At 41.4% G+C, this 27,967-nt stretch overlaps 1 protein-coding gene across 1 annotated transcript in view; it reads left to right on the top strand.

Moving 5' to 3' along the window:
* MYOF (myoferlin) overlaps positions 1–27,967 on the top strand; it is a 122,326-nt gene that overhangs the window by 82,006 nt on the left and 12,353 nt on the right. Inside the window, exons 29-46 of the mRNA XM_032231969.1 lie at positions 358–500; positions 627–800; positions 1,774–1,882; positions 3,140–3,217; positions 4,064–4,245; positions 4,331–4,489; positions 4,599–4,697; positions 5,900–6,061; positions 8,164–8,329; positions 10,217–10,293; positions 17,347–17,358; positions 18,480–18,578; positions 19,866–19,991; positions 20,319–20,474; positions 21,487–21,578; positions 23,221–23,391; positions 24,800–24,948; positions 27,503–27,642. Coding sequence (XP_032087860.1) covers positions 358–500; positions 627–800; positions 1,774–1,882; positions 3,140–3,217; positions 4,064–4,245; positions 4,331–4,489; positions 4,599–4,697; positions 5,900–6,061; positions 8,164–8,329; positions 10,217–10,293; positions 17,347–17,358; positions 18,480–18,578; positions 19,866–19,991; positions 20,319–20,474; positions 21,487–21,578; positions 23,221–23,391; positions 24,800–24,948; positions 27,503–27,642 — 2,294 coding nt within the window. The remainder of the gene's footprint in view (positions 1–357; positions 501–626; positions 801–1,773; positions 1,883–3,139; positions 3,218–4,063; positions 4,246–4,330; positions 4,490–4,598; positions 4,698–5,899; positions 6,062–8,163; positions 8,330–10,216; positions 10,294–17,346; positions 17,359–18,479; positions 18,579–19,865; positions 19,992–20,318; positions 20,475–21,486; positions 21,579–23,220; positions 23,392–24,799; positions 24,949–27,502; positions 27,643–27,967) is intronic.

Genomic DNA, 27,967 nt, shown 5'->3' on the forward strand with positions numbered 1-27,967 from the left:
TATAATCCTGTTTTCCATCGAGAAAAGCACTTGGATAAGTGACTTGATTTACATAATCCTGTTTTCCATCGAGAAAAGCACTTGGATAAGTGACTTGATTTATATAATCCTGTTTTGTAGCAGTTTATGAGTTAGGACTTTTGCCAGAGCATTTATTTGTGTTTATTTTTGGGCTCGCAGCCAGCAAGAGCCGGGATTGATAAAAACATTCCTTTGAACGTCCTGTTTGGCTTTCGTTTCTGAACGGACAAGGTCGGGGGTCAGAACACCTGTGAATCGTAGATTTCAGTAGCTACCCTATTGACTATGGAAGGAGAATCCTGTTTTAAGGGCCAACACATGTATTCTTCCTTTAAGGTTGGGAATATGGCATTACCATTCCTCCTGACAATAAACCAAGATCCTGGGGCGCCGCAGAAAAAATGTACCACACCCATCGAAGGCGACGGTTGGTTCGAAAACGCAGAAAAGATCCAAGCCAAACAGCCGCTGCATCCAGGGTAAGACAAAGAAATTGCAGCATCTGTGGAAAAGAACGGAGGTTGGGGGCAGCGTGTGGGAAATAGAAGTCAGAAAACGTTTTGTCAAAAAAGTATGTTCAACTGCTTGTTACGATTGTCTTTTAGGAAACCGCATCATACGAAGATCACGAAGGGTGGGAATTTGCGTCTTTGATTGGGTGGAAGTTTCACTGGAAGCAACGGAGCTCTGACACTTTCCGCCGGCGGCGCTGGAGAAGGAAAATGGCTACTTCAAATACATACGGGGCAGCCGCCATCTTTAAACTCGAAGGAGCTCTTGTACGTAGGGATAATTTGCCTTGTCTGTTCTCACTTAATGTTCCCTTTGAACACAACCTATAATTTTAAAAAAGTGCGCTTAAGTGGGAGCTAGGCAAGCAGATTAAAAAGTGGCGCTCTTGATTCTTTTCTCCCATATCACAATCCTAACCACCTTCCCTTCTGCAGGTGCTGTTTGATATAGTCAGAAAGTGTTCTAAGCAGGGCAATTATTTAGTGAGTCACACCTGATTTTACGACTGTTTTTGCTCCAGTTATTAAGAGAGTCACTGGGGTTAGGTGAATTGCACAGTCTTTAAGAAAATTGGGCTCCCCCTCTCCGCTGACTTTGCATGTAAACAGTTGGCTTGAAAAGTCACGAATAGCAATAGCAGTTAGACTTATATACCGCTTCATAGGGCTTTCAGCCCTCTCTAAGCGGTTTACAGAGTCAGCATATCGCCCCCAACAACAATCCAGATCCTCATTTTACCCACCTCGGAAGTGTATATAGTTTTGTTTTTTTATTATAATTATTATTGTTATTAATAATCTTTATATATAGTCCAAAAATATTTCTAACCTTCCCTTCTCATATCCAATTATTACTTATCATAACAACTCAACATTGTATACATTACTATCGTTATCAATTTTTATTGAACTATACCTATTACCAATGGATTTAACTAAGTTTAGCTAATTTTGAATTATACTCTTCCATCTATCAACCTGTATCTCTCCAATAACAGAACAGTCTTATATCTACTGCCATTTGTGGATCCAATTCTCCAAACATCTTTTTCAACGAGTCCATACGAAGTTCAAAAACCTTTATTTAGGAATCTTTATAACTAAGAATGGGTGGCTGTATTTTGCCTTCTCTCCTTTCCTTTCCCATTTTTATTTTCGTTTTGGGTTTTTATTGGATAAGCCTGATAACAAAAGACCATTTGGAACATTTATAAAACATTGAATAATTATTTACTCTTAGGGAGCAGATTTTAGTATGGAAGATGGAGACCACACCTCTGAGAAGCCTACAGAATCAGCAGCAAATCTGTTCGGTGCAAACACTCCACTCGTTTCTTGCAACTTTGACAGTAAGTCAGTTCAAATTGTTTATTCAAAGTGATGGGGTTCCTTGATTTTCTCACAGCTGCTTTTTTAATTGCAGTTGACATGTAGTATAAACTCAAACTGGCGAACATACCTAATACTCCTTTTACAGTCATCTGAGCCCTTTCCTGCCAAAAAAGGAGACTCTCAAAATGCAAATATTAGAGCCGAGGTGGCGCAGTGGTTAAATGCAGCACTGCAGGCTACTTCAGCTGACTGCTAGTTCTGCAGTTCGGCTGTTCAAATCTCACCGGCTCAAGGTTGACTCAGCCTTCCATCCTTCCGAGGTGGGTAAAATGAGGACCCGGATTGTTGTTGGGGGCGATATGCTGACTCTGTAAACCGCTTAGAGAGGGCTGAATGAAAGCTATATAAGTCTAACTGCTGTTGCTATTGCTAAATATGGCCCCATATTCCAAGCCAAATTGCTCTCATTGGGCAATGCACAAAAATTAATAGAGTGAAGTTAGAACAGGAAGAGGTTGACATCATTAACCATTTATCCTTTAACGTCATTCTAGTCAGTCTGTTTCTTGGATTAGTAGAACTGTATTGCACTGCTTTAACCTCTGGCACCATTTAGTTAATAATCAATTTGACCGTAGAATACAGCTGCATTCCACATTACTATTTCAAAATCGTCACTGATAGAAATTATAAAGGAAGGTTAATTTCCATTTATTTGATCAGTCAAAGACGCTAATCCAAAATGAAGGTATAGCCGATATGACCAGTCTTAAGCTTATTAAAATTGTACTACGTTTCCATTCCATTTTCGATCCTATTCATAGAAATGGTCCTAGTTCACAATTTCTTGGAACACTCTGGAATCCTACAATCCAAAGATTTTGGAGGCAGAGAATGCTTATATTAGAAAATAGCAAATGCATTAGCTGTTCTCCAATGTTTACCTAAATGCCTGTGGTTGACATACCTTACGGTTAGCAATAGCAGTTAGACTTATATACCGCTTCATAGGGCTTTCAGCCCTCTCTAAGCGGTTTACAGAGTCAGCATATCGCCCCCAACAATCTGGGTCCTCATTTTACCCACCTCGGAAGGATGGAAGGCTGAGTCAACCTTGAGCTGGTGAGATTAGAACCGCCGAACTGCAGATAACAGTCAGCTGAAGTGGCCTGCAGTACTGCACCCTAACCACTGCGCCACCTCGGCTCTTAGGCATACACATACAAAGAAAAAGATTGTTTCATTTACACTGACTTATGTTTTTGTTGTTTCAGGAGTTTTTAGTTACCACCTTCGATGTTACATCTATCAGGGAAGAAATCTTAGAGCTTTGGACAAAGACAGTTTTTCAGGTACAGAGAATAGAAGCCAGGGAATGAATTCAAAGAACGTGTGTCTCTTTCTGATGTTTTCCTAGAACAAACAAACAACTTCATAAACTTTCTAAATAAAGATAAAGGTTCCCCTCGCACTTCCCCTCGTGCTAGTCATTCCCGACCCTAGGGGGCGGTGCTCATCTCCATTTCAAAGCCGAAGAGCCAGCACTGTCCGAAGACGTCTCCGTGGTCATGTGGCTTGGCATGACTAAACACCAAAGGCTTTACCTTTACCAAAGGTGGTCCCTATTTTTCTTCTTGAATTTTTACATGCTTTCGAACTACTAGGTTGGCAGAAGCTGGGACAAGTAACGGGAGCTCACTCTGTTACCCGGCGCTAGGGATTCGAACCGGCAAACTGCCAGCCTTTCTGATCGACAAGCTCAGCATCTTAGCCACTGACCACACGGCTCACAACTTTTTAAATACTAACGTTAAAAATATGCATAACACTGCCATTACATCTCTTCCATAAGGAATCAGAGGGATAATCTTTAAATGATACTAAGTCATAGTAATTTGTACAGAAAATGATACCCCCCCCCCATTCTTCAGAGGTCCCGTATGATTTTAACGGTTTTTAAAAACATAATAGTCCTAAAACTCTATTCATTTGCCTCTATTTCTGGAAAAAAATTCAGAGAGAGAAGTAAATTACAATTTTGAAATCTTTTGGAATCATGCAATGTGGGTTACTATGACTCGGTACCAAGGTTAGGGCTACTTTTAAGATTGTTAAGCGGAGCAAAAAGAGAGTAGAAAAATGTACAAGCTTAACTCGAAATAAATCTATGTCACTATTCCCTTGCTGTACACTTTCAGATCCATATGCTCACGTTTCATTCCTTCATCGAAGCAAAACAACTGAGATTATCCATTCAACACTGAACCCAACCTGGGATCAAACTATTATATTTGATGAAATTGAAATTTACGGTGATCCGCAAACGGTAGCACAAAATCCTCCTCAGGTGGTTGTTGATCTTTTTGACAATGACCAAGTGGTAGGTATCATACCAAACTTTTAGATCTCATTTTAGTTTAGTTTAGATGTCAGATACAGGATCATTTTGGTATTTGTGATTCCAGGGCAAAGACGAATTTCTTGGAAGAACCTCTTGCTCTCCAATGGTAAAATTGAACCCAGATATTGATATCAATCCAAAACTTCTTTGGTATCCAGTTAAGAATGGAGGCAAGGCTTGTGGAGATGTTCTTTTAGCTGCTGAGCTTATACTGAATGAAAAGGTAATAAAAAAAAAACAAATTAACTTATTTTGGACTTTCCAAAATATTGATGAGATAATATCCATGTTTGGCCTCACGATAAATTATAGAAACATGTATCTTTAAACAGGGTGGCACCAATCTTCCAATTCTTCCTTCTCAACGCGCACCAAATCTATATATGGTACCTCAAGGAATTAGACCTGTTGTACAACTTACTGCAATTGAGGTATTTTGGTTATTGCTTATTTGTTATCTGAAGTGACATGTTAATAAGGCATTTGGGCATACTTGCTTACACAAGGCTAAGTGCTAGCATGAAATTTTAGTATGCTTTTAATGTGTAATAAACATCTCCCATCAATTGTTTAGGCAACTATCCCCCCCCCCGCCCACCGCCCAAATCTGGATGGTGTTTTATTTTCGTTATGCAATGTTCATCCAATGTCAGATGTGATGCCATTATTAAAAGCTTTCATGATAAATTACAAATAAACCCTTAATTCACATCCGTCCTGAACTTGATCTCAAATTAACAATTATATCTGTCTTGCATCTAAGGACTATTTTGGGCATCCAAGAACCGCCTAGGTGAACTAAAGCAGTGGTCCCCAACCTTTTTATCGCCGCAGACCAGTCAGCCTTTGATAATTTTACCGTGGCCCGCTGAGCGCGCGCAGGGGTGGGAGGGCGTTGTTCGCGACGACACATTGATTGTTTATATATCACGTGCGTACCAGCGCGGGGCTCTCTTCCCTGGAGCCTTTGCGCACGGCCCAGAAGCTTTTGCGCACGGCCCAGGAGCCTTTGCGCTGCAGCGATCATGTCCCCCGGCCGCTGCAGCGATCATGGCCCCCGGCCGCTGCGCGGCCCGGGGCCAGGTACTCCACGGCCCGGCACCGGTCCGCGGACCGGGGGTTGGGGACCACTGAACTAAAGCATATGTTTCATATGTTATGAAAATGCCGAATATTATGAAATGAATATTATGAAATGTACTTGGCTTTATGAATAAAGTAGCATTACATCCACGAGAATAGGTTATCCTGGGACATATTATAAACATCCTGGAAAAAAAGATAATGGCAAAACAAATTCATGCCAAAAAAAAACCCCTTCATTGCTAAATCCATGAAGTCCGCAGGGGTCAAGATGAAAAATGAAGGGCAAAATGAAATGTGATTTAAAATATTCATTTATTTTTAAGTAATTAAATTGAATTGTTAAATTGTCCCATGGTGACACGGTGTCCTGTGGCAAGTTGGCCATGGCGAGTTGGCCGCAGCGAGTTGGCCACAGGAAGTTGTCCCCTTCCAGCCCCCTTTCTTTTATTTTTATTTTTAATTTTTTTTACATTAATTTTGCAGCAAATTATGTTTCTATTCATAATGTGATTATTTTGGGGGTCTGTTGCTTTATTTGTTTCAATAGATCCTTGCCTGGGGATTACGGAACATGAAAAACTATCAAATGGCTTCTGTGACTTCTCCCAGTCTCATTATAGAATGTGGAGGGGTAATGGTAGAATCTGTCGTCATCAAAAACTTGAAGAAGACACCTAATTTCCCCGGATCTGTTCTCTTCATGAAAGTGGTATGATACTGCAAAGACTTCATAGCAAAGATGTATAGCACATCTTGACTACATGTTGATCGTTTAAAAAAATAGAACCGGTATATGTGTTGATACATATATTTAATTTGTAAACTATTCAGAGCAAAAATTTAAGCATTGTAAATGAATCCTATTTTTAAGTTTGCATACAGCTTCAGTTGTAGTATGGTTATATAGCAATAGCAATAGCAGTTAGACTTATATACCGCTTCATAGGGCTTTCAGCCCCCTCTAAGCGGTTTACAGAGTCAGCATATTGCCCCCAACAACAATCTGGGTCCTCATTTTACCCACCTCGAAAGGATGGAAGGCTGAGTCAACCTTGAGCCGGTGAGATTTGAACCGCCGAACTGCAGAACTGCAGTCAGCTGAAGTAGCCTGCAGTGCTGCATTTAACCACTGTGCCACCTCGGCTCTGTATCCTCATTCAGAAGTAGATGGGAAGATACGTGAGGTGGAATGTTGATTCCTATAGCACAGATATCATTATTATGGTATAAACACATATAAATGCACAGCACGAAGTGGCTACATTGTAAAATATCAAGCAGTATTCAATATACTGAGAGCCAAGGTGGCGCAGTGGTTAAATGCAGCACTGCAGGCTACTGCTAGATCAGCAGTTCAGCGGTTCAAATCTCACCGGCTCAGGGTTGACTCAGCCTTCCATCCTTCCGAGGTGGGTAAAATGAGGACCCAGATTGTTGGGGGCAATATGCTGACTCTCTGTAAACCGCTTAGAGAGGGCTGAAAGCCCTATGAAGCGGTATATAAGTCCACTGCTATTGCTATATTGCTATTGCTATAATATACCTCCCTTCCCTGCTAAACGCTTGATTGCATCCCTTGCTAAATTCATCATCTTCCACATCTCTTCCTTGAACATAAGACAGTTTTTTTGTGACCTGAAGCAAAAATCACATTCTCCCATCTGAATATATAAAGCTATATTCATTTGCTAGTTTATTTGGTCCTTAATGTTTTTCTATTCTGAATATCACGTAGCAAAGTGGATGAAAGCAATTTGTTTTTGATTTAGCCATTTTTTTCTAAGAATCAAGCTGGTCAAGAATTTAAGCGGTCTATGATTGGAGTCCCCACGTTTGTCCATTTTGACTGTAGAATGTGGATCTTAATTTTCACCAGAAAAGAAAGTTTAAATCTTTAATCTCCACACTGCACTCCCAATCCATATAAATGTCCTTTGCGGGGACACTTAGGAGATTTTTTTTAAAAAGTCAAGAAAACAGATGCAACTATATCATAAAGTTCCATCAGATTTTATATGTGTTGAATATCAGAAACAATGATTACCAAACAATTTTCCCCATAAGGGGAAAATATAGTGAATCACAAGGCAGCCAACACCAACAAGTTTTAGCTTGCGTGTTGAGTACCAAACAATGAGTACTGGGACAAAAATGGTTCCACCACAAAACCGCGGACGACAAAATCGTGGTCGACGAAAGCGCGTATGTGACGTCATCACAGCGCGACGAAAAAGATCAAAAAATGTAAAAATAAAGCGAAAACCTTACCCTAACCCCCCCAAACCTAACCCTAAACCTAACCCTAAACCTAACCCTAAACCTAACCCTTAACCTAACCCTAAACCTAACCCTAAACCTAACCCTTAACCTAACGAAAAACCTAATGCTAACCCTTAACCTAACGCTAAACGTAACACTAACACTCTAAACCTAACCCTAACCCTTAAGCTAACCCTAACCCTAACCCTAAACCTAACCCTTACCTTTATGTGAATTGGCTTGCTGTAATTTAATTTTTATTTCAATTTTTCGATCTTTTTCGTCGCGTTGTGATGACGTCACATACGCGATTTCATCGACCGCGCTTTTGTGGAACGCGGTTTTGACGGGTCACGACAAAAATTTGTGTCGAGTACCAAATTCGATGAGTTTCGAAGCAGTTGAGTATCACTATACATTTAAAAATAAATGTAGCTTCAATTATTTTGACTTTTTAACTTCTCCATCCCGGATGTTGCTGGGTTAGATGTATTTTTGTAATTGGTTTTAAATGTAGTCTATATAATATATATTTTGCTTGTTTTATACTAGTTGTTGCCCAAAGAGGAATTATACACTCCATCACTAGTTCTTAAAGTGATAGATCACAGACAGTTTGGCCGAAAACCTATCGTGGGGCAATGTACCATTGATGCGCTGGAGAGGTTTCGCTGTGATCCTTACATTACTCAAGAAGATATTGCACCACAGATGAGAGGTATAGTTATAAAATAAACACAAGATATAAAATAAACAAGTTATAAAATAAACACAAGATTGTACTTGAGAGACCGCCTACTGCCGATCACCTCCACACGACCCATTAGATCTCATCGTTTAGGCCTCCTCCGAGTTCCATCCGCTGGCCAATGCCGACTGGCCACCACGCGGAGGAGAGCCTTCTCGGTGGTAGCCCCGACCCAATGGAACGATCTCCCCGTGGAGCTTCGTACCCTCACCACCCTCCAGACCTTCCGCACAGCCCTTAGAATCTGGCTATCCCGTCAGGCCTGGGGCTAAAGATTGTAACCCGCCCGAATGGTATGAATGTTGTGTTTTAATCATGTACTGTCTTATATGTAAAAGTCTGTCCCCCCCCCTTCCTTTTGATTGTGAGCCGCCCTGAGTCCCCCCAGGGAAAAGGGCGGCATACAAATAAATAAACTAAACTAAACTAAACATTTTTTCAGTTATTGTTCTCCCAGTCTTGCTACTACTAAGATAATTGATTCACAGTAACTTTACAAAAATAAATGAAATAAATGTTTAGTTTAGTTTAGTTTAATAACATTTATATGCCGCCCGATCCCGTAGGACTCCGGGCGGCTTACAGTACAAAAATTATAATTAAAAAAAAATAAAGTAAGATACAGGGAAGCAAAATAGATATAAAATGCAACACATCATGCACTCCATTCTGAATGGGACTGGACCGTATTTCGGGGTCAACAGCCCCAGGCCTGCCGGAACAGCCAGGTTTTAATGGCTTTCCGGAAGGCCGAGAGAGTAGGAAGGGTCCGGATCTCTGCGGGTAGATCATTCCACAGGGCCGGGGCAGCTACAGAAAAAGACCTCCCCCGAGTAGTTGCCAACTGGCATCGCCCGGTCGACGGTACCCGGAGGAGGCCCAGCCTGTGGGTCATTGAGAGGTGCACATGTGCACAACTACCAGTAAATTTTGGATTTAAATACTTCCATTCTCCACCATTCAGACAGGGCTGAAGAAGCTTCTTGGATGAGACATAAAGAAGCTTCAAAGAAAAAGAAGAAGAAGAAAGTCCAGTTGCCTCTTGTTTAAGAAGTATGGACTTCAACTACCAGAATTTTGGTTGGGGAGATCTGGGAGCTGAAGTTCACTCATTTGAAAGTTGCCAAGTTTGAAAAACCGAGATACACCCATATTACACCTATCTTCCGCGAGCTGCACTGGCTGCCCATTGTTCTCCGGACGCAATTCAAGGTGTTGGTCATTACCTTTAAAGCCCTACATGGCTCAGGACCAGCGTATTTGCGAGACCGCCTACTGCCACATACCTCCCAATGGCCGATAAGATCGCACAGGGTGGGCCTCCTTAGGACGCCGTCAGCCGGACAGTGTCGGCTGGCGGGCCTCCGGAGGAGAGCCTTCTCTGTGGCTGCTCCGACCCTGTGGAATCAGCTACCCCCAGAGATCCGGACCTCGCCCACCCTCATGGCCTTCAGAAAAGCTGTTAAAACCTGGCTGTTCCGGCAGGCCTGGGGCTGTTGACCTTATTATGTAGGGTCCAGCCCCATTCAGAATGTATGCGTGTTGGAGAATTTTAATCTTCATTTTTATTTCATTTTGTTTCTTTTGCTTTCTTGTTCTGTGTAAGCTGCCCGGAGTCCTCCGGGATTGGGCGGCCTATAAATCTAATAAATTAAATTAAATTAAAAACGCTGATTTAGAAGAAGGAAGGATAGTTTCTTTCAGTTTTAATGAGCAGAAGCCCAGTTCTCTAGACTTGTCCCATCTGGTGGAAGCAAATAAAAGAGCAAAGAATTAAGAAGAAATAAAAGATGAAGTTTTGACTCCTGAATCTGGTTCTTAGTGTTTCTTGGTTTAATAGACTTGTTTTATCTGCAGTTACTATTCTAGCAGCTGCACCTCGTCAAGATGTTGTAATTGAAGTAGAAGATGGTCAACCCTTACTAGCATCACAGGTAAGCTTTTTTTTTTTTAATTTTTCTGTGGCAAGTTCATTTGTTTTTTTGGCATGCAAATCTTACCAGAAAATTGATCTGTAATAATTGTTGATAGCTAATATATTCTCTTATGTAGCCAGCATGTGTGTCAATCACTTTGTGTTTTCCCGTTGTTTTTTTGTATGTGTAAATCAGGTTTCCCTATTTGGTGCTCTTCAGATGTGTTGGATTTCTTCAGTCAGTATGATGATACTCTGATGGGGTCTTGTGGGAACTCAAGACCAACATATTTGGAGATCATCAACAATGGAGGGCTGATATTGTCTGTCTTCTTTATGGATACAGTTCCTGAATTGTCTGCCAATAATTTTAGATTATATCTGGGTTTCAAAAATTGTTTGAACCTACTCTGTGGGTGTGGCCTCCTTTGTGGGAGTGGCTTGCCGCCCATGTGACCGGATGGGAGTGGCTTGCCACGCATGTGACCAGATATGAAGATGCCGACGACACTTGTCAGAACCACCTTAAATTACCCCCCACGCAGCACTGGCATGCATAAGAATAGGATGTAAACTTGTTTTTTAAAAGGCATCTTTGGTTTGTGTTAAAACAACTTCAACACACACAATGTTCTGATTGAACCACAAACACAGTCGTCATCCTTACCTTCCACAGAGGCACTGAGTTTTATAAATAGGAGCATGAGAGTGTAGAATAATCATATCCAAGGACCAGTGGTGGGTTTCAAAACATTTTGGAACCTCTTCTGTAGGTGTGGCCTGCTTTCCGGGTCCACTGGTGGAACCTCTTCTAACCGGTTCGGTAGATTTGACGAACCGGTTCTATTGAATAGGTGCGAACTGGTAGGAACCCACCTCTGATCTGATAAATAGACTGATAAATTGAACTGGCAGTTTGAAGGCTTATCTTCTGAAATCATCATCTAAAATACATTTTAAATTTGGTTAAATTGGGGAGTACTCTCCCTGTCAGATGCCGTTGGAAAAAATGACAGCTGCTTGACAAAATGATTTGGGTGAAATGGCACAGCGTCAATTTAAAATTGACATAGCAATTCAATCTTCAAACATATTTCCGATCAGTATCATCCCTATTTCTGCAAAACAACCACTGTTTCACTACAATTAGATAGATAATTGCTGGATTATCACAGACAGATATGGGACTAACCACTGATACCAAAGGGATTGTTTTAGTTTGCGCAGCTAAATGATGAAAATATTTAATATTAGATATTTAACTCAGGATTGTCAGCATTTAAATTCAGTGATTTATTCATTTTCTCTCTGTAATTGTAGTGTTTTAATACTGTGTTACGCTGTTTTTAATAATTCCTCTGTCCATCCTATTCAATCTGTGAAAAGACAGTTAGTGACACTATACTGTTACTCCTAATTTTATTTATTTATTCATTTATTTCTTAGATTTGTTTGCCACAATTACAAATAAGAATAGAAGCTGTACCAGAATTAAGTTGTACAAGATGTAATATAATTAATTTCAGTAATGTGTGTGTTCTTACAGCTACTCCATGGCTCTATTGTGGTATTCAGCCTTTTCATTCACTATAGATTGGTCCTTGACAGTTACTTTGTGATTGTTCAAAAAAAAATGTTATTGACAACACAAATTTCCAGCCACCACCTCCTCAGAGTCACATGGCCACATGTTGTGTGCTTGGCAGTCAGCCTCCATCGCAGTGGCGGGTTTCAAAAAAATTTCGAACCTACTCTGTGGGTGTGGCCTCCTTTGTGGGAGTGGCTTGCCGGCCATGTGACCTGGTGGGAGTGGCTTGCTGGCCATGTGTTCTCTCTCTCTCTCTCTCTCTCTCTCTCTCTCTCTCTTTCCTTCCTTTTGTCTCTCTGTCCCTTTTTCCTTTTTTTCTTTCATCTCTCTCACTTTTTCTTTCTTTTTTCTTTATTTCTTTCTTCCTTTCTTTCTCTTTCTCTCTCTGTGTGAGTCTGTGTGTGTGTGTGTCAGTGGTGGGTTTCAAAAAAATTTGGAGCCTCTTCTGTAGGTGTGGCCTGCTTTCCGGGTCCACTGGTGGAACCTCTTCCAACCGGTTCGGTAGATTTGACGAACCGGCTCTACCGAACTGGTGCGAACGGGTAGGAACCTACCTCTGCTCCATTGACATCCATTTGCAGCCTCCTGCAGTCACATGACTATGATATATATCACTTGTGTCGGAACAGGGCATTTAATTCCAGTTTCTGGCAAAAAGAATCCCCTAGCACACAATGGGTTGACTTAAAGACCACGGCAGTGGCTTAACCACTGCCACGTTTGCAACTGCCACATTCACTCTTTAAAAAAAGGTTGTAAATGTGGTGTGATCACATGGTCACCTGCTTAATGACTGTCAAAACTTGTGACCATAATTGCGGGCTCATTTACAGACATAAGTCAAAGATCACTTGTAGGGCAACTAGTAGAGATTAGTCATTAATATTATAAAATATCGGGTGCTGTTTCGTTGTACATTGTTATGACTGCTACTTTTTACTGTTAACCTTACATTTCACCAGAGACCAGTGGTGGGTTTCAAAAATCTTTGGAACCTCTTCTGTAGGTGTGGCCTGCTTTCCAGGTCCACTGGTGGGACCTCTTCTAACCGGTTCGGTAGATTTGACGAACCGGTTCTACCGAATAGGTGCGAACTGGTAGGAACCCACCTCTGCCAGAGACACATTATTAGAATGATGACCCAAATCAAAGAGGTTATATTCCCTAGTTATTCTTCTGGGGTCTTGAAGCATCAAACAAGTTAAGGACATTTTTCTCTGTATTGCAAAAATCTAAGATAATTTAAAGAAAGAGCCAAATTATAGAGATAAACTCCAATATTTTCTTGGGGAATTTTTTTGGGGGAAAAACCAGACATACTTTCCTATATACTAAATCAGATGTTTGCATAAATTGCCCATGGTGTAAAAAGATGCTAAGTTCCACTCATGGCATCTCAAACTATTTTATAAGGATTCCAGGAAAGCAACTAAAAAGATTCCTACTTAAGCTTCTGTTCAGCCACTACCAGTCGGAACAATGATTCTCGTAAAGCAATTTAATAGACCAAAGTGACTTTAGAGATTAACTACAGAATGCCATGTACATACATGCTAAAATAAGGTACTATGTTTAGAATACCTGAAATAATTAAAGACAAAATATTAAGCTATAGTGCCTTATTTAAATAAAATAAGGAACACTTTAAGGTGCTTCAAAAAAGCACAAAAAATAAATAACTTATTAAACTTTGAAGGTCCATGTACATTACTAAGTTCCTTTTGGTGAGAACCAGTGGTGGGTTTCAAAAATTGTTGGAACCTACTCTGTGGGTGTGGCCTCCTTTGTGGGAGTGGCTTGCCACCCATGTGACCGGATGGGAGTGGCTTGCCGCCCATGTGACCGGATATGAAATTATGAATTAGTACTTAGGTTGGTCCAAGTAGCTATTCAGAAACTCTAGCATTGAAGCACGCAAGTCTTAAAGCTGTCGAATTACAAGACCCTTGCACCCCTAACCCTTTAGAAAGAAAAACTAGGGGTCTTCAAACCTGACAGCTTTAAGACTTGTGGACTTCAACTCCCAGAATTCCTCCTCCAGTCACGTTGGCTCAGGAACTCTGGCATTTGAAGCATGAAAGTCTTAAAGCTGTCAAGTTACAAGATCCTTGCACCCCTAACCCTTTAGCAGTGGTGGGTTTCAAAAAATTTTGGAAGCTCTTCTGTAGGTGTGGCCCGCTTTCCGGGTCCACCGGTGGAACCTCTTCTAACCGGTCCGGTAGATTTGACGAACCGGTTCTACCGAATAGGTGCGAACTGGTAGGAACCCACCTCTGGTGAGAACCATTAATATAATTGCATTATATTTTTAACAATTAGTGGCAATTGTAACGATAGGAACGTCTCTAGAGCTGCAGCTTCAGGCAAGGAAAATTGGCCAAATAATTATCATGAATGGTTATATTTTGATATATAGAATATTTTGACTGATATATAACCATCAGAACGTAGAATTAAGACGTGGAATTGGTGTGTTCAAAGTAAACACAGTATTTAAAATCAAAGGGATGTTTAAATCTAATTTCATATATTAGTTTGTTTGGAGCTGAAGCTTCCTTTAAAGATGCAACGTTCTAATTTTTACTGGAACAGAATGGAAAATAAAGACTTATTAGAACAAATGATGTGCAGATGTCAGACTAGCATGACAGTTGCAGAACATTCACGAACTGCATTCCAATTTCTAGTGCATAAGCAGTATGTCAACTGCACTCAGCAAAATGGCTTCTCCAAGCACAGTACATGTATGTATAGATGGGGGGGGGAAAATGCATGGGGATTATTCCACCTTTGATGCTTTTATCATTGAACTTTCACGCCACTTTCATTCTACACAGGGAGCTTTTGGAGAAAAATGAAAGTTCCAGTTCAAAGCAAAATTGAGAAACATTTCCATTATCACCGCTGAAAATTACACCTTACACTGAAAATGGGGGGGGAAATGCTATCACACAGATGTGCTGCCACTAACATGTGACATCCAATTGGCTTGCTAACAGTAAAACATTATGTGTGCATCCTCAGAAATGAATCGAGTGAATTCAGAGGGATAGACCCCTGTCTAAATTGGTTCCACTACAAAACCGCGTTTGACTAAAGGGCGCTCGACGAAACCGCGTAGCCGACGTCATCACAGTGCGACAACAGCGCGGAGACAGAAGCACGATGTAAACGCTAAACCTAAAATTAACCCCTAAACCTAAACCTAACCCCCCTAAACCTAATCCTAAACCTAACCCTAAACCTAATCCTTAACCTAACCCTAAACCTAACCCTAAACCTAACCCTTAACCCAATGCTAAACCTAATCCTAAACCTTAACCTAACCCTAAACCTAACCCTAACCCTTAACCTAACCCTAAACCTAACCCTAACCCTAACCCTAACCCTTAACCTAACCCTAACCCTTAACCTAACCCTAAACCTAACCCTAAACCTAACCCTTAACCTAACCCTAAACCTAACCCTTACCTTAACTTGAATCGGCTTGCTTTCGAAGCGCTATTTAAAGCGCCCTTCTTTCTCTGCGCTGGCTGTTGTCGCCCTGCTGATGAGGTCAGCAACGCGGTTTAATCGGGTGCGCTTTAGTCGAGCGGGGTTTTGTCGTGCCACAGTCTAAATTGACAAAGGGTTGTCAATCAAAATAAAATTACATTGCTTGATATGCCGGATTTTTTTTTTCTGCCATTGGAGAACAAAATTTGGAAGTGATTATTTTTGCATGCTTTCTCCAAAACCTCAAAGCACTAAGTATATAATAAATTGATGAAACAATTTTTCTTGGTCAGTGATTGCTTATGGGTCCTATCATCAACTGGTTCCTTCCTACTTAGAAATTGTAATTGTATTTTGCTGGGAAAGCCTGTTTAAAGACTTTTCCTATGAAAATAATACTTTTTTCAGGAATAATCATAGGAAACAATTTACAGAAGACCCTTCTTTTTGGTAAAATCTATAAAACTCAGCCCAGCCTTCCTCATAGGGGTTTTGAGCCGAGGTGGCGCAGTGGTTAGGGTGCAGTACTGCAGGCCACTTCAGCTGACTGTTATCTGCAGTTCGGCGGTTCTAATCTCACCGGCTCAAGGTTGACTCAGCCTTCCATCCTTCCGAGGTGGGTGAAATGAGGACCCAGACTGTGGGGGCGATATGCTGACTCTGTAAACCGCTTAGAGAGGGCTGAAAACCCTATGAAGTGGTATATAAGTCTAACTGCTATTGCTATTGCTATTGTTGCAGTGAAAAAAATGGATCTAATCTGTGTTCCCCTTAGTGCCATTTGGTTGACAGGATTATGACATACAGAGACAGAAAGCTTAAACCAGGGATGTCAAACTGAAGGCCCGGGGGCTGGATCTGGCCCACATGGCTGCCCTGGAAACAATGAAGAACTGGCCCATGGTGCTTCTGCCAGCAAAAACGGCCTCCGTTTTCACTGGCAGGGAGTTGCAGGAGGCCGTCTCAGCCAAAAACGGAGCTCGGGAGCCTGTTTTCATTGGCAGAGCACACGGGCCATCCCGGGCGTCCCCAACAGGAGTGACGTTGAGCTGGCCACACCCACCCTGGGCCTCCAAGGTCAAACATAACCCTGATGAAGCCTTCAATGAAATCGAGTTTGACACCCCTGGCTTAAACAATCATCTGTAGTGTAACGGATAATTTCTTATAAATATTTAGGGGGGAAAAAATACAAACTCATTCTTTGCTGTCATTCAATATTTCTTACATACTTGGTTTTACACATTTAAGAATCATTTAGTTTTGTTTCCAATTAAAGCTGTATAGTGTTTTTCTTAAAAGATAAACTGTCCTAGCTTATAATAACAGGGGGGGGGGGATCAAAATACAGAGAGAATATGCGTTAGATTACAAATTTCATGCAATGTTAAATAAATAGCCGTGCAATCCTATTTGGAAGTACATTCTGTCAAATTCACTGGGATATAATTGATAGAATTTTATTGTAAATTGTTTTAAAAGGTGATTGTAGGACAAAATGTAATCAGAGGAACAATTTAATGCAAGCTATTCAGAATTCCTTTGACTCATAACAACAATGTCTATGAAATTTAAGATAAATAGAATAAGATTATCATGCTCCTAACTGTAGTCCTCTTTCAGAGAAACAGATTATTGGTCCAGTCTTAATTTCTTGATGTTCCTAAACAAATCAATTAATTCTTTGATTCTTGGGCTAATCCAGAAGTGTCCTGGAGATCATTTCAAGACATGATTTCTCTTTACATTCATTTGATAAGACTGATGGAATTATAATATCTGTGGTGGATCTGAATGAACTTCACTAATTAAAGACACGGGCAATGTTCAGAGAAAAGCAAAGCACATTATCTGAAAATATATCCATAATCCAAAATCACATTTTGTCTTCTGTAACGTTGTATAAAATACAGATGCTTGGTTTGATTTTAATTGTTCTGTTTTGGTTTTTCCACACCGATCCACCCCGGGATGTGTTTCCATGAACAGCTCACTGAAAAGGTAATTGAATCGCATCTATGTAGTTTGAATTATTGATGCTCTATCTATTAATTTTAACTTGCATCAATTTAATATGCACTACTTAATTGGAAAAAAAAATCTGCCAGGGTCCCCTTTATTGGAAAAAAGAGTTTTACAGATCCAAAGGATTTAGAAGCTTCTTTGTGAAAAATAATGGAACTGAATTAATTGAACACGATCCTATAATGGTATAATGTACATATAATGTTATATTTTTCACAAAAAAAAAATGCTTCTAACCCTAACTTTAACCTTAATTCTGTACCTCTTTGAACAGGCAGACTTATATCAGTGTAAGAGGGGGGGGGGGTTGGGGTGTGGCTTAAGGAATTGTAATCTTATATGGCAGGAAAAAACTAAATTAAGGAAACTTTGTGTACAGTATAGCTAAAAATAATTATTCTAGAGATTGTTATTTCTTATTTATTTATTTATTTATTTATTTAGTTAGTTAGTTAGTTAGTTAGTTAGTTAGTTAGTTAGTTAGTTAGTTAGTTTGTATGCCGCCCACTCCCGAGAGACTCAGGGCGGCTTACAAGTAAAAAAGGGAAGGGGAAGTCATACAAAAACAAAACAACATTAAAAGATCCACACATTCACAACTTAGGGTGGGGCTGGACAAAGTCAACAGCCCCAGGTCTGCCGGAACAGCCAGGTCTTGGTTGCTTTGCGGAAGGCCGGGAGGGGAGTAAGGGTCCGGATCTTAACGGGGAGATTGTTCCATAGGGCCGGAGCAGCTACAGAGAAGGCCCTCCCCCGGGGAGTCGCCAACCGACATTGGCCGGCAGATGGAACCCAGAGGAGGCCTAGTCTGTGTGATCTTATAGGCCTCTGGGAGGTATGTGGCAGGAGGCGGTCTCTCAGGTAGACAGGTCCGATACCATGTAGGGCTTTAAAAGTAACGACTAGCACCTTGAAGCGTGTCCGGAGACCAATGGGAAGCCAGTGCAGCTCGCGGAGGATAGGTGTAACGTGGGTGTACCTAGGTACACCCACTATCGCTCGCGCGGCTGCGTTCTGGACTAACTGGAGTCTTCGAACACTCTTCAGGGGCAGCCTTTTATTCTTCCTTTTATTTTTTTTTATTTTTTATTCTTTAGGAAAAAGAAGTCGTGGACTGGTGGAGCAAATTTTATGCTTCAGTAGGTGACACTGAAAAATGTGGGCAGTACGTTCAGAAAGGATATGATACATTGAAGGTATTTATTTTATGGATGAGACTAGCATTGGCGCCTAAGCTTAAAAAAATAACAGTGTTCTCAAATTACTAGGTTTTAGATCAGTACCTTTTCTTAGCCCAATTCATCCTCTCCAAAAAAATACGCAATAGATTCCTTTTAATATCTATTATGATCATCTGTAATGTTACAATGCTGTTATTTGTTTGTTTGTATTTGGGGGGTGATACTTTTATGCTTTAAAGCAGTGACGTGCAGTCAGGGGAGGCAAGGGAGGCAGGGCCTCACCACTGTCATCATGAAAAGAAAAGGAAAATGTAAAAGGAAAAAGGCAAGAGCTGAGGTCAGGCTGAGCTAGTTGCTGCCAGAGTCACAGTGGATGACTCTGCTTAGTGCTTAACTGTTTAAAAAAGCCTCTAAAAAGCGCCCTCTACAGGAGGAGGCGGGAGAACTAGGTGCCTCATTTAGTCTGACTTTAAGATCACTCGAGCAGAGTTAAGCAAGGGTTAAAAGCCGAAAAATTCCTTATGTAGATGAGGCACGTGGTTCTCTCGCCTCCTCCTGTAGAGGGCGTTTTTTTAGAGGCTTTTTTAAACAGCTAAGCAGAGTCATCCATTGGGAAAGCAACAAAAGCAACAAAGAGGTTTTTGGCTGCTCCGGCATTATGTCTGACATAGAGGCGGGACGCGTCTTTTGCCCACTGTCAAGAAAGAGGCTTTTGGCCACTCTGGCACTATGTCTGCCTAAGAGGCGGGATGCGTCCCGCCCCTATGGCGGACACAGCGTCGGGGGGTCCGAACGCCCTGCCGCGGTGTCCGACATAGGGCGGCTTTTGCCCGCTTGCCTCACCAGCCATAAACCTCACCGCACGTCACTGCTTTCAAGTCATTGTTGACTCCTGGAGAAGTCACTGCAGTTTTCTTCACAATTTTTTTCAGAAATGGTGTGTTGTTGCTTGCTTCGAAGACTGAGGGGGTATGACTGGCCTGGTCACCTAACTAGCTTTGTAACTAAGATGAGACTAGAAATCAAAGTCTCCTGGTTTTCAGCTTGGTGCCTTAACCTGACTAGATCAAAATGTCTCTCTATGCTATTACTCGCTAATTTATTGTTTGAATAATCTGTTGTTGTTGTTTTTTACCATTTTCGAGAATTATTTCACAAATACAATTAAACATTTTCCCCACATCATTATGTTTCTTTGGAGCTGGGAATATTTTTCCCTATTTTAAATTTCTCAGCATCTGTCATCGATGTGTATACATCACAGTTCTTTTAATTGTGGCACTTCACTTTTTTTTTTGGTAGGTTTACAACTGTGAACTGGAGAATGTACCTGACTTTAGGGGTTTAACAGACTTCTGTGATACTTTCAAGTTGTATCGAGGTAAAACCGAAGAAAATGATGACCCTGCAGTTGCAGGAGAGTTTAAGGTACAATGAAAACAGCAAATACATTATATTTGCAATAGGGATACATTACAAGTACAATAAACTATATTTGCAATAGGGAAAAGTGGGATACATTGATTTTCTCTGTCCTCATAAGCCCACTGAGAATGCAGTCAAACTAAACAGTGCAATTATTCCATCTCTTGAACAGATGTGAGAAGAATAAAAAATCTGAAGCAGAGGAAAGACATGATGGGTATAAATGATTGACCTTATTTGGGCCAGTAGTAAAACTTTAACCGAGGAAAGGCTCTCTCTGTAATAAGGCTTGTTTTGGCTTATTTACTAGTGTTTTGTGTGATTTATTAGGGCTCTTTCCGGATCTACACATTTCCAGATGATCCAACCGTACCACCTCCTCCTCGGCAGTTTCGTGAGTTACCAGACAGTGGACCTCAGGAGTGTATTGTACGGATTTATGTAGTACGAGCCTTAGAGCTCCAACCTAAGGATAATAATGGACTGGTAAGTTAATATCTCCAACCAATAATACAAATTAGAGCAATGTTTCTCCGTCTCAGGAAGGTTCGGTTGTCTGGAATTCAACTCCCAGAACTCCTCAGTCAGCATTTCTGGATCCAGCATCACTGGATTAAAGCATTGTGGTGCATTAAATCTAAATAATGAGTTGGAGAGTAGTTGACAGGAATGAATAAATATACAGTCATTTGAAGTGTTCTTAAAGAACTGAGTTTCACTCAAGGTATCTGTAAAACGGCATTCATCATGATCTGTCTGATAGTATGAGTTTGTTTTGAGTTTAATAGAATTTGTATGCCGCCCACTCCCGTTGGGACTCTGGGCGGCTCACAGCAAGATTAAAAAACATTTAAAAAAAGAAAAACAATTATTAAAATAATCCACCATCCATTCAATCTAAGTGGGGCTGGATATAATCAACAGCCCCAGGCCTGCCGGAACAGCCAGGTGTTGGTCGCTTTCCAGAAGGCCGGGAGAGTGGTAAAGGTCCGGATCTGTACGGGTAGATCGTTCCACAGGGCCGGTGCCGCTACAGAGAAGGCCCTCCCTCGGGGGGGCGGCCAGCTGGCATTGTCCGGTCGACGGCACCCGGAGGAGGCCCAACCTGTGCGATCTTATTGGTCGTTGGGAGGTGAATGGCAGGAGGCGGTCTCTCAGGTAGCCAGGTCCAGTACCATGTAGGGCTTTAAAAGTAACAACTAACACCTTGAAGCGCGTCCGGAGACCAATAATGGTATGGAGGAATGAATACATTAAAGCTTCTGTATTTAATGCCCTAATGGAGTAATTAAATGCAACATAAGTACATTCCTAGCAATTAATTGAAAGACTTTGGAAACACAGCTGCCTTTCCCATTGACATTTTTGGAAATTTAAAATTTTTCTGTGACAGCTGTGAACTTAACATTTATAATGTATTTTTGATCAGTCTGGCAATGAATGTTAATATATATTTTTTTAACATTAACAACTTCTTTGTTTATTTTTTTCCGAATAGTGTGATCCTTACATTAAGCTCGGCTTAGGCAAAAAAATTGTTGAGGATAGAGATCATTACATTCCCAATACACTGAATCCAATTTTTGGCAGGTAGGTAATTAAAATGTTCCTCTTTCCCTTGTAATTAGAATTTGTGTGCAGAATACCAGCTTGGGATCTTTCTACTGTATTAAAATAGTAAAAGAAATACCGGTAATTGTGCATTTATTTTCATATTTGAAAAATATGTGTGAGAAAGAGGCTGGATGTGATATGGTTTTCTGTCCCCCCCCCCCGCCCCCCTGCCATTTCTGTTGGTTTTATCTAGAGAAGATCCTTAGTTGGTTTAAAACTCAGAGAATAATTGTGATAGAATAGAATAGTTCTCAAATGAGAAAAAGTTCCTTTGTCTTAATACTGGCAGAGATACTCTGAAACAGATAATAGATAGAGCCGAGGTGGCGCAGTGGTTAGGGTGCAGTACTGCAGGCCACTTCACCTGACTGTTATCTGCAGTTCAGCGGTTCTAATCTCACTGGCTCAAGGTTGACTCAGCCTTCCATCCTTCCGAGGTGGGTGAAATGAGGACCCGGATTATTGTTGGGGGCGATATGCTGACTCTGTAAACCGCTTAGAGAGGGCTGAAAGCCCTATGAAGCGGTATATAAGTCTAACTGCTATTGCTATAATGTGGAAGTACATTAAAAAAAGATTTTGGAAAACGAAGAAAAATTTAATCGATTTAATAGAATGATATTTTCCTTACAAATCAGGTGTATCGGCACATTCTGATAACGTAAAAAATAGTTTTTGTAGAAGCATAAACCCTCAGTCTATGGATTGGCACTGGGCCATGGCATGCAGGAAACTGGGCCACGCAAACAAGTGAAACCTCATGTAGGCAACACACAAAACGATGTCTCTTCCGGTCTGTGGAAAACCCTCTCTCCACGGAACCTGTCCCCGGTGCTCAAAAGGTTGGGGGCAATCCAATCCCTTTCCTAAGTCAGGGGTTCTTACAATTTTCCAGACAGATGGCACTTCAACCTTTGCTTATAAATGTCCAGTGGTGCAAGATCGGTATCTCCAAGAAGCAAACAGTTTTTATTGCTTAATAACTCTCATGATCAGCAAATGCCTCCTCTTTCTGAGTTTGGATCTTCTCTGTAAAACTTCAGTTCTTGTCCTGCCTTTGGACAAATATGTAGAATGAATCTTTCCTTTCAAGTACCGGTACACCAGGGGTGGGTTTCTCGCCCCGTTCCAACCGGTTCGGTTGGAACGAGGCCGGCGGCATCCTCGCGCACGCGTGCGGCGTCCTCGCGCACGCATGTGGCGCACGCATGCACGCAGCACGCGCATGCGTACTAGCGTTTGCACGATGCTCCAGCTGCTCCTGGAGGATCGCGCAGGCGCTGTATGCGTTCTGCGCATGCGTGGAAGCGCAGAATTCGTAAAAACCGGGTAAGGAGCGGACGCAGGTGTGCGGGCGCGCGCGGGCGCAGAGGGGGGCTTCGCCGTTCCCGGAAGTTACTTACTTCCGGGTTCGGTGACCAACCGGATTGCAGGGACCGGTGCGAACCGGTTGAAACCCACCCCTGCGGTACACCATCAATATTACTCTCTTGTTTGAAATAACAGCCCTTCAAACTACTCAGTTGAGTGAGCAGTGATAGTAATAATTTTAGCTTTGTTCGTCTTTTTAATAATCACTTTTCTGGAATTGAAATTGACTGTCTATTTCTGCAATCAGAATGTATGAACTGAGCTGCTTCCTGCCTCAAGAGAAGGACTTGAAAATCTCCATCTACGACTACGATCTGCTGACTCGAGATGAAAAAGTGGGCGAAACCACAATCGATCTGGAAAACAGATTCCTCTCCCGCTTTGGATCTCATTGTGGGATACCACAACAACACTGCATGTAAGTCTTTCCTATCCCAATTAGTTCTCCGTGGGTCCCCTTAGATCGGGTAAAGGCTCCAGTAACAACAGCTCTTTATTGCAAGTCAAGTGAACATCTGGCTGAAGACGGGTCGGACAGCATCCCCTTTTAAAGGGATCTGTCAGACCTCTTGACCAATGGAATTCGACCTCTGTTCCCGCCGGAACAGAGGACCTTGGTGGAAACCTTTATTGGGGGGGGGGGATATCTAACAGGTCCTGATAACGTGGCACGACAATACCGCGCTCGACTAAGCCGCGCCTGATTAAACCGCGTCGCTGACGTCATCAACAGGGCGACAACAGCGAGCGCGGAGAAAGAAGGGCGCTTTAATTAGCGCTTTGAAAGCAAGCCGATTCAAGTTAAGGTAAGGGTTAGGTTTAGGGTTAGGTTAAGGGTTAGGTTTAGGGTTAGGTTAAGGGTTAGGATTAGGTTTAGCGTTAGGTTAAGGGTTAGGTTTAGGGTTAGGTTAAGGGTTAGGTTTAGGGTTAGCTTTAGGGTTAGGTTAAGAGTTAGGGTTAGGTTTAGGGTTAGGTTAAGGGTTAGGGTTAGGGTTAGGGTTAGGTTTAGGTTTAGGGGTTAATTTTAGGTTTAGCGTTTACAGTGTGCTTCTGTCTCCGCGCTGTTGTCGCCCTGTGATGACATCAGCTACGCAGTTTCGTCGAGCGCGCTTTAGTCGAACGCGGTTTTGTGGTGGAACCCCTGATAAAACCAAATCCTGGGCTTAATCCTATGGCAAAAGCCACCTAGAATGTGATTGACTGGCATACTAATTAGTCAATTATTCAATAAATGGGAGTAATCTTTTTCTATCCATTTATCTGGATTTTTTTGTTTAGTTCTGCATTTTAATTGGACTTATTTCTTTTAAACTATAACAAAATATGGAAAGAATGTAACTTCTGGAATTCTTTCCAACTTCTTTTGGATTCTAGTAGTGTCCTCATTTTCTTTGTCAAAACAGTGTGGCATCTTTCTGTTGTCACGTTGCATTTATGTGTCTCTATGTATGTTACAGGTAGTTCTCTACTTGTCACCACCATTGAGCCCAAAATTTATATTGTTAAGTGAGACATCAGTTAAGTGAGTGTCATTTAGAAAAGCTCCCTTGTTGAAATCATGGAAAACGTTTTTAAGTAATTCCTTCTTTAAGTATCTGGAAAAATGAAATTAAAACAAACTAAAACAGTTTTTAGGAAGGATTCAAAAAAAAACCTTAATTGTCATTTTGATGATACTGCTTTTCTTTCCTTCTATCTTCCTATCTACCTTTTTTTTGCAAGGAATGGAATTTTATAACAATCGCATCTAAGAATAATCAAAGTATATACAATATGGCCGAGACTATAATGCATTTATTCCAAAATGTCTTTTGTTTCCTATAAAGATCAGGTATCAATACTTGGAGGGATCAGTTGAAGCCAACACAACTTTTGCAAAACCTTGCCAGAGTTAAAGGCCATCGTCCTCCAGTCCTTTCTGAAAATGGAAAAAGAATTAGCTATGGAGGAAGGGACTATACTTTGGAAGAATTTGGTAAATCCTTGTCTATTAACAGAGTGTTACTAATTCATATTTGTCACATTTCCATTTATCTCCATTATGCTTTTAACTGTATTAATATAGACCATAGGGTTGCATTTATGGGTAGTCCAGGGGTGGGTTTCTCGCCCCGTTCCAACCGGTTCGGTTGGAACGGGGCCGGCAGCATCCTCGTGCACGCTGGCGGCGCACGCATGCATACTAGCGTCTGCGCGATGCTCCAGCTGCTTCTGGAGGATCGCGCAGGCGCTGTATGCGTCCTGCGTATGCGTGGAAGCGCAGAACTCGTCAAAACCGGGTAAGGACCGCGGGCGGGCGGGCGCGCCCTTCGCTGTTCCCATAAGTTACTTACTTCTGGGTTCGCCAACCAACCGGTTCGCAGGGACCGCCGCGAACCGGTTGAAACCCACCCTTGGGGTAGTCCTTGTTTAGTAGTCACAAATGAGACCAGCAGTTTGGCTGTTAAGTGAAGTGTTCGTATAACCAACATCAAAGTTTCTTTTTTTTTCTTTTGTCATCAGAGGCACAAAATCCAGAAGTGATATCCAAATAAAAAATATAAATATATTCTTCTCTTTGAATAGAATAATCAAGCTAGCCATTTCTGCCTTATCTTCCTTGCTAAAGAAAGTTGCTAAACAAAGACATTGATAAGCAACTATCCATACATAAGAGGTTGTGATTTGGAATGCCAGCTCAGCAATGCTCAATGGACTTTTCTCTTGTACACTAGGAAAAAGTGAAAAAAATATGTTTCCATAAATTGTGAGGAGTCCTTGGTGCTCTCTCAGCTTCCTTGTTTTCTTGCAGACATTTTATTATCCAAACTAGTAACCAATGTATCATTATCAGTGTAAATATCACAGAGGTGGGTTCCTAGCAGTTCGCACCTAATCCCAGTTCGTCAAATCTACCGAACCGGTTAGAAGAGGTTCCACCAGTGGACCCGGAAAGCAGGCCACACCTACAGAAGAGCTTCCAAAAAATTTTGAAACCCACCACTGGTCCTTGGATATGATTATTCTACACTATCGTGCTCCTATTTGTAAAACTCAGTGCCTCTGTGAAAGGTACGGATGAATGCTGCGTTTGTGGTGCAATCAGAACATTGCGTGTGTTGAAGTTGTTTTAATGCAAACCAAAGATGCCTTTAAAAAAACCAAGTTTACACCATATTCTCATGCATGCCAGTGCTGCGTGTGAGGTAATTTGAGGTGGTTCTGATAAGTGTCGTCGGCATCTTCATATCCGGTCACATGGGCGGCAAGCCACTCCCATCCGGTCACATGGGTGGCAAGCCACTCCCACAAAGGAGGCCACACCCACAGAGTAGGTTCAAACAATTTTTGAAACCCACCACTGGAAAATGTAACCATCCTAGAGCAAGCCAAGTCCCAGAACACCAGGAAGTTTCAAGAGGCCTTGCACTCTGACAAATTAGCCATCAATAGGCGCATAGGCATTAATATCTGTATATGCAAAAGAGACAATCAACAATCCAAAAAAAAAGAAAGAACACAAAGACCCAAGCAATCCTCTCCCTCAGCAATCAACACCCAGATCAGCATAGATTAACTTCAAGATTAACATCAGACCAACAATCAAGTAAACAATACTCCAGTCAAGAAGCTGCCCAAGAAGTTAACGGTAAACAGCCCAACCGAAGAATCTGAAAGAGATTCACCAACACTGACAAGACGAGCCGAGACAAGAATGTAAACTGAGAGCAAACCACACGTTTAACTAGCATTGATGAAACCCCACTCCTTAATAGCATTGATGATATTACCTAGTTTGAGTAATGAAATGTCTGCAAGAAAACAAGCGAGCTCAGAGAGCATCAAGGACCCCACATTTCAACCCTGAGGTACAAATGTTTTCCTTTACTGGTATTATACCAAATGTGTCAACAATTTGAATCCCATGTATTTTAGATTTAAAGCACAATATGTGGCTATATTCTGAAACCAATATGTACATGTAATGGTATGTGAGGAAGACTAGGAGCCGAGGTGGCGCAGTGGTTAGGGTGCAGTACTGCAGGCCACTTCAGCTGACTGTTATCTGCAGTTCAGTGGTTCAAATCTCACCGGCTCAAGGTTGGCTCAGCCTTCCATCCTTCCGAGGTGGGTGAAATGAGGACCCGGATTGTTGTTGGGGGCGATATGCTGACTCTGTAAACCGCTTAGAGAGGGCTGAAAGCCCTATGAAGCGGTATATAAGTCTAACTGCTGTTGCTATTGCTACTTTGACAGACAGGGCAAGGAAAGGATGATTAGGCATAGCCCACAGCTGTATAATGGATGGAGAAAGAGAGATTCAAAAGAGGCCATCCCTAGCTTTCCAGGCATTTAAGGAGATAGCAGGGGATTTATACTTTCAGATTCGCAAGATTCTGTAAATGTACCCTTAGAATGAAATAGAATTATTTCACCTGATCATGTTTTCTGTCTGGTCTGTTTAGAAAGGTTGACAGCAGATGGGAATGTCTCCTTTCAATGCTCTGTGGTGAGCTTCTTGTGATTTTCATTCTTTCACTTGATTTCAGAGGTAAACAAAATATTGCACGAACACCTGGGACCTAGAGAAGAAAGGCTGGCTCTTCACATTCTCAGAACTCAGGGCTTGGTGCCGGAGCATGTCGAAACCAGAACCCTGTACAGTACTTTCCAACCCAACATTCCTCAGGTATTATCAATATTTCTCCCTTTTCTTTTTGTTTATGAGATGCAAAATCTGTGAAATAGCTAGATACAAAATGATTCCTACAATAGAGTTAGGTACTTTTCTACTCTTGCAATCTCCTTTTGTCAGTAATCTTATAGGGATATGATCATTTCTTAGGGATATTTAGGGTATTTCTAGGAAAATTATGAAACACAGCACGTAAATGAAATTAAATCCATAACAATGGATTTAAATCCATAACAATGGATTTAAAATCCATATGATTTTTCTGATGTAGCTAACTATGTGACACTTGCAGTGGTGGGTTTCAAAAATTGTTCGAACC

This window comes from Thamnophis elegans, chromosome 15, assembly GCF_009769535.1.
Source record: "Thamnophis elegans isolate rThaEle1 chromosome 15, rThaEle1.pri, whole genome shotgun sequence".
Lineage (NCBI taxonomy): Eukaryota > Metazoa > Chordata > Lepidosauria > Squamata > Colubridae > Thamnophis > Thamnophis elegans.